The following is a 10,038-nucleotide window of genomic DNA, read 5'->3' on the forward strand; positions in this document are numbered from 1 at the left end:
GTTTGATGTTAAAAATCGATTAGTCATGATCAAGCTAATTCTGGAGTGAGTCGTCTTGGTATCTAAGAGTGACCATCATAGATTCCAAGTTCGATCTAAGAGTCATTCATCTTCTAACCAGCTCTTGGTTGGAATCAATCCATTAAATTAGCTTTCTCTATGAACGTGTTTTTGCAAGGATTCTTATCAGAATGTGTCCCTCTTTATATACGTAATAATTTTCAATTTTATTTTGAAAAGAAAAATTGAAAATGATTTTGTAAAGTTAGGTCTAAAATGGAGGCTTATGCTGCCACTCGGTTGGCCATTACCATGTACATTGACCATAATTTACGTGAACGCCATTATTACACAAGCCTGCCACGTGGCAAACATACAGATGACCCTCTCCTTAACTGTAAAGGGAACTGCCCGTCATTTTCTCCTGCCTGTTACCCGGTTCCATGTCTCATAGGTCACCCCCCTATTACACTAGCAAAACCCCATTCAAATTTAATGATAAATTTCTATCTAAATCGCTTAATCACTAAAGTTTGAATTGATTCGGTGTTTAAGGTAGATTTATTGTAGCCTTGAAGGCCCAATTATAGGCCATTTGAGTAAAATATTTTTTTTTAATTAAAAAAATATATTTTTTAATTAAATGTCTATGTATATAATATAAATATATAATAAGTTAGTTAATATATATATATAGATATATTTATATATAACGGTGAACATCTCTTGTCTCCATTCCTGTCTGTCTCCATTCCTGTCTGTCTCCATTCGAGTTTAGCTAATAGAGAAAAAAAATTCATATTCTCTCCCACATTTTCCATTTAAATAAGAATTTTCTATCTCATTCAAGATGGGTCCTTGTGAGAGCTAGATCCATATACGTTAATGGCCATATCTGTGTTGAGAGGTATGACTTTTAAGTCGGGAAATATAAAAAAATATAAAAGTTCAAATAAAATTCTTACACATGCATCAAAATACTATAATAATATATATTTCAATTATTATACTAAAAAAAATTGTCATAATTTAAAAAAAAAAAAAAAAAAAAAAAAAAAAAAAAAAAAAAACCAAAGGCTTTTAAAAAAATGGCTTTAAATCAATTCAACTTGTTCTATTGTCTATTTAAAAAATCATACACTGACATAATGGGCTAAAGTAGACAATATCAGTTAGTGGTGACTATCGACTATTACAAATGGTATCAGAGCTAGTTACCAAACAGTATGTTAGCGAGGACGTTGAGACCCTAGCCCCCAAAGAAAGAAAACATTTCTTACCAAACACTTCTTATCTAATTTTCAATTTACTACCCACTTTAAATTATACTTGAGTCGTTATTACTAACAAATTCTTGGAATTGTTGCAATTATACTCTAGTCAAAAAAAAAATTAATCGAGTAGAAAATAAATCCAAAGATTTTGTTTCAAATGCTTGATAATATAATATTTAAACTCCCAGAATCAAATAATTGTGTTTGATTTTATATAAATAGATATTATTTATATTTAGTTGTGGCAATTATTTTTAATAATTTTATTTTATTAGGATGGTTAATTTCTTAGGGATTAATTACTGTTAATAGTTTCTATTAAATCAATTTTGAATTTATTTTTCATTGATTATGCCATAAATTTTAGAATTTTAAATTTATATACAAACCAATCAAAATTATATAAACTTTTATTCAAATTAAATAATTAATTATATATATTATATAAAACAATTAAAATTTAATTAATTTAGCTCACTCTTCCAACCTAAAACACATATATTTCAATTTATTATCGTTTAGTTTTTTTCTCCCAACCTCGTGATAGAATCAACGATCCTACATATTCGTATAATATTGCCCCGTTTGAGTATAAGCTCTCAAGGTCTTACTTTTCGTCTTTTACTTATATACTCATGATCTTCTATTCACAAGCATCAAAGGAAAGTTAAATAATTTCTTAAATGACAACAATGGAAAGAAAGAAATTACCATTACTTGTAGTTTAAACCAACAAAATAGGGTTAAAATTCAAAATTACATGTAAAATATATAAAACTTGGCCGAGGATCCAATTCTACCACCTAATCTTCCCAAAATTCACAGCATATATAAATGCCACGTCACCTTTTTTAGATCCTTAATATATAATATATATGTATATAACAAAACTTTGCTTATAATCAACTTACCCTAAATCAACACATTAACAAAAATTTAAACAAAAAAAAAAAAAGAACAAAATCATCCATTTTCCCCTCTGTTTTCCTTTCTTAAGTGTCATTCCAAATGGTGAAAGGCGGCGGAGTTCCGCCGTGACAAACCAACCTGGCTGGCGGAAGCCAGTTGTTGCCGGAGGAGCCTTGCAGCTCCGGCGGTGGTTGTTGCAGCTGATGGGAGGAATTATTATAATTATACAAATTGCTCGTTCTTGTTGCATGGAATGGGTCATCCACGTTACAACCACCACCAAACATATTCACTCCTCCAATGTCTCCCAATCCACCCTCTTCCGCTCCCATCGAAATCACGAAGTTCCCACCGTACCCATCTCTACTATAAACCACCGAGCTCGACCCGGAGCTCTGGTCCATCGAGTCCAAGAAGTTCCCGGCACTGACATCGTTCTCTTGCTTGCACCACAGCCGTTGCTGTAGTGCACCATAAGGGTAGTGAGACGCGTAGGGGTGATGGTGGTGGTGGAAGGCGAGAGTTGGCCATCCACCGCCCCCGGTAGTAATTATTCCATTAGATAAATGCGATGATATGTTTTCATCAATTGATTGAGGACGTAGAGGAATATCAGAGTGATCAATATCTTTTAAGCGCTTGGCAGCGCCACCAATAGGCAATGTGTTACTTTCGAGAATGGCTTTGACATCGTAACGAGTCATGTCGAAGTTGGTCACGGCATTTAGTCCTCGAAACTTTATGGCAGCTATGTCATATGCCTCCGCTGCTTCCTCTTGCGTACCTAATTTTCCAAATACGAACAATATTTGAATAATTCGTAGCTACGAATATACAATATTTATAATTGACTTACTGAAAGTTCCCAAGTAAAGATCTTTATTTCCAGCAACTCTCCCTATTCTTGCTTGCCATCTCCCATGCTGATGGTGTCTGTCACCAACGGCCATATCAAATTTTAATTTACAAAATGTGGGTGAAAAAGAGAGGGAGTGAGTTAAAATTAAAAATGAAATTACCTTGTTACTCCACGGTAAATGGAAGCTCCACGAGAAAACCCACTACTCTTCCTGTAATTTGAGTTTGATAGTAAAACTTATATTATACGACCAAAATTGAAAAATGTAAAGGAACAAAACTATATAATATAAAACAAATGTATTAAGATTAAGCTAGTTATGTGTTTGTACCTTCTTAGAGACGCTACAAACTCTTGTCGGGTCATATGCTTCATGTCTTCCAACTCTTTCTCGTAATCACTAATCTACCATTTTTATAATTCAGTAAGCAAGTTGGTCTGATTATGGAGTGTTTAGATGACTTGATAATCTAACCAATCAGAATTATCCAATCCAAAGTATAAAAGGTAGTTCGAGTTAGATTTTTTTTTTTTTTTTTTTTTTTTTCGAATTGGGTTGGATTGTGAACTCGGGTTAGTCCAAAAACTATTATTATAGTCTTTCATCGATCTAATTACGTAAACATTAAGTTGATGTGACAAATATATGTTGGATGAAGTAATGATTGAGCAGGTCAGATCAACAGGGTCGATATAATATAAAGTTTAAGAGCATAATGGAAGTCGAGAAGAAGGCTTACTGGAAAGTTGGTAGTGGTAGTGGTACCCCAGTATTTAAGTGCTGCTAAATCGTAGGCTCTAGCAGCCTTTTGTTCTTTGTCATAACCTCCTGTTTGATTGAAAAAAACACCAAATTTAATAAGATTACAATCATAAGCTTACAAATAAAATTAGATTATGAAGAAAAATAAAAGGATTTTTGTATTATTACTCACCTAAATAGACTGCATTTTTGTAGTGGAAATGGAACCCCACATGAGTTGATAACAACCCCACACCACCAAATTAAAAACTTTAAATTAGAAAATTATATATCCAATGATTTCTTGATTTGAAATTAATTAATTAATTACCTTGTCTTCCTTTTCTGGTTTGTCCTTCTCTTCTGCAACTATTGTCCCATAGATGAGCTTCGTATCTTCCTGTCCATCTATGTCTGTTCAAACAAACATGCAATTAAAATATTATTAATTTAAGAAATGATTGTGAATTTATAAATAAGAAATTCATGTTCCTTCATTGGTATTAGATCCTTCTTTGCTGAGCTTATGTTTAAAGTGGACAATATCAAAACCTGGTTACACCGCGGTAGATGGAAGTTCTTTGTCCGAATGTGTCCATGGATTTTCTTGGGACAGCTTCAATGGCTCTGTTTTCCGTGTCTACCTCGGTAGCGGATGATTTGGGTTGTTTCTTATCGGAGGAGGAGCTTTCGCCGCCGTTTGTTACGAGAAGTGGTAGAGCTTCTGAGTCGGAGGACTGCGACGGTGGTGGTGGCCCGGTGTTCATCGACAGCGATAAAGTATGTGGGTTTGTGATATTAGGTTTTCCTATTGCTCCGTCGTGATCTCCGCCGGTTTTAGCCACCGCTTGCGGCGGCGCCGGTTGGTTTCTTAGCCACGTCTTGATCATAGACAACCCAATAGAGCTAGTATAGTTGCCGTTGCCGTTGCTGTTACTGGGGTTGGGTCTTCCACCACCGTCACCGCTTCCGCCGTTTGGCTCAGATGGAAGCTCCAAAGAACAATTTTGGAAGATGTAGTTGGCGGATGCATTGGTGTAGACGGCGGCGGCGGCGTGGTCGTGGTCGGTGAAAGAGTGGTGGCCGAGGAAATTTTCAAGCTTTGGTTGGTGATGGGTTTCGATTAAACCAGAAAAATCCGAACTTTGAGTCTGCCCTAAACCCTTCACACTATTCCAATCTACAAAAAACCAAAAAAAAAAAAAAAAAAAAACAAAAAAAATAAGAAATGGGTTTTGATTAAACATCAATTTGTAAAAACCCCATCAATCAAAAAGGCCAAAAAAGTGAAAAAGGAGAGACCTTGAGAGTCATAGATGCCATAGGAGGAAGGAAGGTTGTCAAAGCAGACGGCGGGGACGTCAGAGGCGGAGATTTGGTCGGTGGTGAAGGCAGTGGCGGAGACGGCGTGAGGGTGGTCGGAGGGGTGGTGGGGGAGTTGGTGTTGGTGATGTTGGGGGGAGAGGGAGAAACCCAACCAGTTGATTGAAGCCATTATTGGATGATCAATGGAAATGGTGAAGCTCCATGGAAGAAGACAGAAGAGGATTGGAAGAGTTGTATTGATTTATAAACAAATCTGTGTTTCAGTTCTCACCCTCATAAATGGATGAAAACAGTGAGGGAGCAATCTTAGGTTTTCTTTTGGTAATAATAATAATTTAATCTCTGAGTGAATAAATATATTTAAAGACACACGTACACACCAAAATAGTACTAAACTAATGATACATGAAAGGACACCATTTACATTTGTCATGCCTAAACCCAAATCAACTTCAATCTTCCCCTCAAATTTTCAAACCCTTTTCCTATGGGTAGTGCATCAGTCATCCCAATAGAATTTACTTACCATCTATCTCAAATCAACTCTCTATTTTTTTTTTTTTTAAATGTCAATCTCGGTACGAACCCTTTTCAAAAAAAAATTAAACTCAACCCAACTTGGAAAAAAGAATCTAACCTAATCCAACCTTCATTTTTCGGTTAGTTCATCAAACGTGTTTTTCGCTACTCTCTTTGTTCTTCGTCTAAATGAAAATTATCCACATAAAAAATATATTTGGGTCCATCGTTTGCCTTTGGTAGACAGAATAAGCCCTTCTTATGTCTACTAAAGACCATGATTAGCAAAGTTTTTTAACTTCTTAGTGCCCTTTAAATGCTCATAGATAATTCCTCGTATCTTAAAAGCCCTTTAAATGCTCACAGAATAAACCCTTCTAAGTATGGTATCATAGCATCATTCTTAACACTAGTACAGTTGAAGTATCTTAAAAGCCTATTAAAAAACGACATATATAAGTATTTTGGTTATAGTCCTCGAGCAAAATACGAAACCCATGTTTGGAAAATGGAAGGAGAGAGAGAGAGAGAAAAAGAAAAGGAAAATATAATAGGGGTTGGAGTATAGGGTGTTGCACCCCTGGAAGAGGACACTGACCCATGTCTGGTGGGTGTATTTCAGATATATCTATCTATATACATTATTTGTGAACCAACCCCCCCCCCCCACACATTCCAACCAAATCTAATCTAATTTCATTTCATTTCATTTCAATTCATGTCATTATTTTGGACATACATACATATATACATACATATATCATTTAATGCTCCCTATAATAATAATAATTATTATTATTATTATTTGCAACTAAACAAATAATTAATTATATTTAAAACCCATATAGTGAGAGAGATAAAAAAAATAATAAATAAATAAATAAAGCCTCGAGAAATGCGAAAACCACGCTGTAAGTTTGACCGTCAAAAAGGGAATCAATTTATTTTTTTATTCCCTTAATTTTTTTTCTTTTTTTTAAATATAATTAAAGCTATCTATTTTAGTTTTCACGTCTTAAAAACATTTAATTAATTTTCAATTTTTTTGGTACGAATTGAAAAAAAAAATTAATTTGTAATGATTTAGTCTCGATACCTATGTGGTGGTGCATGTTAGGACTGGTTTGTGTGAAAATTAATTTATGTTCGTGGATTTAAATACTCATAAACTTATGATAATAGAATAATCATGGTTGAAGAGAGGGTTTAATAACCTTTAAAAAGAGTTCAAAACTGAAAAACATTGTTACCATACTCTAACGAGGAAAACATGACTTAAATGTGAAATAAACTGTATGTGACTTTGTTTTATGGTCTTCTTAGTGTCACAATCACACTTTTTTGGCGACAAAATCATTGATTATATGCATACTTGTTCTAACACAACAAATAATTCAACCATGTAAAAATTGGGTTTTGCGGATAATCTCAACGAAAGGTGGAGCGTCGAATTAAGTTTTGAGAGAAAGTGTACACAAAACTTGATCGAGAAAATAAGTTGAAAATAGTTTGAAAGAAAGCATTTTCAGTGTTACATATGTGGGCAAGAGAGCTTACAATACTTGATCTTGGAGAGGTTTGATACCTATTTGGTCCCCTGTAGCATATTTTGTGGCATTTCATATGCAGCAAGAGTAGACATGATTTTGTCTATGAGTCGCACACAATAAAACAATCTAACATAAAAGCAGATAAAAAGGGTTTGACATAACATGTGGCCATAGGCAACACGCCCTTGACAAGTATGACCGTAACACTCAGCAGGCAATGTTACTCATACATGGGTCTTTTACTTTTACATAAAGAATGTTAAACATAGAGGCATGTTTATAAGTTCTTAGTAAGTGACCACACTCTTGGTGTCAGAAAATACATCCATATACATTATGTATCATGATTTGTGGGACCTAATTTCATGATTATTGGTTGGTTAATTTGTTGTGTCAGCGCGACTCGTTGAGACACTAAAACCAAGTGCGAAAAGCTTGTTTTAAGCCATAAAGGGCTTTATTTAATGGACATATGAGTGGGAAAGTGAGGATGAATATACCTAGAAGTATGTTCCATATGAACATGTTCAGTAAGAGTGTCATTGAAGAAAGCATTCTTGACATCAAGTTGCCAAAGAGGCGATTTATTTGTGACAACAAGAGAAAACACAACACGGACCGTAGTAGTTTTGACAACCGGATTGAAAGTGTTAGTGTAGTCGAGACCAGGAATATGAGTATAACCTTTGGCAACAAGACGAGCCTTCAAACGCTGGACATATACATCAGACAAATATTTAGTGCGGAACACTCATTTAGAGCCCATGATGTTGGTGTTGGCCGGGCGGGAACCATAATCCAAGTGTCATTTTTTGTAAAGCTTAAATTTAGTCATCCATGGCAGCAAGCCAAGCAGTACTCTTAGCAGTAGATTTGAATTCTCTTGGCTGAGTGGATGCAAGACGAGCAGAAAAAAGTTCAGATGAGCCCAAAATACCAAGATTTGTTGGATGACGGGTCCTCAAAATACCAGCTTTAGCTCGTGTGATCATAGGATATGATAGTTCAAAAAAGAAGAGGAACCAACCGCAGATTCAATATAAGGTGGATTAGAAGCTGAGGGTGGCAAAGAGGAACCTGCAAGAGAAGTATGAACCTACATGGACTCATCCATAAGATCAGAACAAATATCACATGGAGAGAATCTTGATCGAGGAATGTGCAGTGAGAAAGGGGTAAAGAAGCAATGAGTTGTTCAAATACTATTCCAATGAGTTGTTCAAATAGGCCCTCAAATGCAAGGGAGAGGGTACTTATCATTTACCATGTTCTCGTTCCATTTCCTATAATCAATACACAAACGCATTGATTCATCCTTCTTGACAAATATCACGAGCGCGTTCCAAAGGGATACGTTGAGATAGATAAAATTCTCATTTCGTCATTCTTGCAACTGTACCTTGAGTTCTTTCAGTACATTGGTATCATGCAGTATGGAGGCCTGGGAGATATGGCTAATACCCCTATGCAGAAAGCTACCGCTAGGGAAAGGGGTACTTTTAGTAAATCCTCCAAAAATCTATCGAGAACTTGTTCACTACTTGAGAGAGCAGTGTTCCAGATCATCAGGGAAAATACGAAAAACGACATTGAGTTCCTCATCACCCTCACGTTTTTATAGTTTTGATAGATTGTGAGCAACGGTTCTCAACGGCTACATTTACAATGGCGATGATATTCTAGGTTAGACTTGCTTCGATCGTTCGCACTAAGTATGAACAAACCTTTTAAAGGTGTGAAGATTGGTACAAAATGTTTTTTTGTTTATTTTAACATACAAATGCTTATTAATAGTTATGATTAGTATTGTCACGACGACACAATTTTGAAGCTTCGAATCTCGGATCGTTCTCTTACTTATCACAGACCCTATCGAGGTCTGGAAGCTATTCACTAAGCTTTATGACTGCAGGTTTACTAGATGGCATATCTCATCTGGGTTGAACTGACATTTCTTATTCTCACATTTAGTAAGGTTACCTAGTCACATTTGTGAACGACCAGTATCCTTGGTTGAGGCGCAAGCTCATCATCTCTCATGTGACAGTATGGTGTCTCTCTTCGAATACGTCTATGTAAGGTTAATTAGCAAGCCTTCCACATGAGTTTCAACATTTGGGGAGCATCTTCACATGTGTGTTAGTTACTCAGTTTACCCATGTGGTTCCTCCTCGTGCTCTCTCACGATGAGTTTACATTATAGCAAGACTATTGAGGGGACCTCTGACCGTTTCCACACACGATAGTGACACTCATCATGAGCTATACTTATGTAGTAAGTAGTCCCTTGATCACTCTCAAGACGAGTTTAAGGAATCACGATCTAGGCTATCGATCCATCTCTACACAACAATAGTAACTCCATGTCGTCACTACATATCATCCTATTTAACCTTAGTCAAGTTTGAGAATACTGGTTCCTAGATACCTACTACTTGGCAGAGACACTATTGGTTCAACATAGGTCATCAAATAGTGCTATTAAGGTACTAGAGAAAATCGAAGGTTGTCATACTCTGGTGATACCATTGACCTTGTTAGCAATCTCGTAAGCTTTCTTTAATTTCTTTGGGTACCGTAGAGGCTTCCTAGATTCTTAGGACGTCTAGGTGATTTAGATCTCAAACTCTACTCACTCATTAGGTAATACTCTAATAAGCCTTTTTGGACTCAAGGTAAGAGTTGTAGTATAGTTGCAAATAAGACAATTGAAATTGGAAGTTACCCTAAGTTGGAAGCCAATTGCAAGCTTCAATCTAGAACTTATGGGTATGATAAGTTACTGAAAATAAAGTCCCAAGTTATTTTAAAAAGTAAAGCACGCTAGTCATGTGAATGATTTTTTTAGGTTTGTAAAGC

The 10,038-nt window shown here is 35.7% G+C and overlaps 1 protein-coding gene across 1 annotated transcript; it reads right to left on the bottom strand.

The window, feature by feature from the left end:
* Nucleotides 1–2,218: 2,218 nt before the first annotated feature.
* On the bottom strand, nt 2,219–5,397 carry LOC111806027 (AP2-like ethylene-responsive transcription factor BBM1). Its single transcript, XM_087128539.1, has 8 exons — nt 5,087–5,397; nt 4,337–4,964; nt 4,116–4,198; nt 3,783–3,871; nt 3,374–3,447; nt 3,203–3,253; nt 3,040–3,116; nt 2,219–2,967 (listed from the first exon to the last, which is right to left on the bottom strand). Exons 1-8 carry the CDS (start codon nt 5,277–5,279, stop codon nt 2,267–2,269), a joined length of 1,896 nt encoding a protein of 631 aa, XP_086984665.1. The 5' UTR covers nt 5,280–5,397; the 3' UTR covers nt 2,219–2,266.
* Between the last annotated feature and the right edge of the window lie 4,641 nt (nt 5,398–10,038).

The sequence above is a fragment of the Cucurbita pepo genome, chromosome 11 (assembly GCF_057944985.1).
Source record: "Cucurbita pepo subsp. pepo isolate OVF chromosome 11, ASM5794498v1, whole genome shotgun sequence".
Taxonomy (NCBI): Eukaryota; Viridiplantae; Streptophyta; class Magnoliopsida; order Cucurbitales; family Cucurbitaceae; genus Cucurbita; species Cucurbita pepo.

Coding starts and splice junctions, on each gene's coding strand:
- LOC111806027 (XM_087128539.1), bottom strand. CDS start 5,279: ATGGCTTCAATCAACTGGTTGGGTTTCTCCCTCTCCCCCCAACATCAC. Junction 3,254..3,373: donor TTTGTAGCGTCTCTAAGAAG/GTACAAACACAT, acceptor CTCAAATTACAG/GAAGAGTAGTGGGTTTTCTC. Junction 2,968..3,039: donor TCTTTACTTGGGAACTTTCA/GTAAGTCAATTA, acceptor TTGGAAAATTAG/GTACGCAAGAGGAAGCAGCG.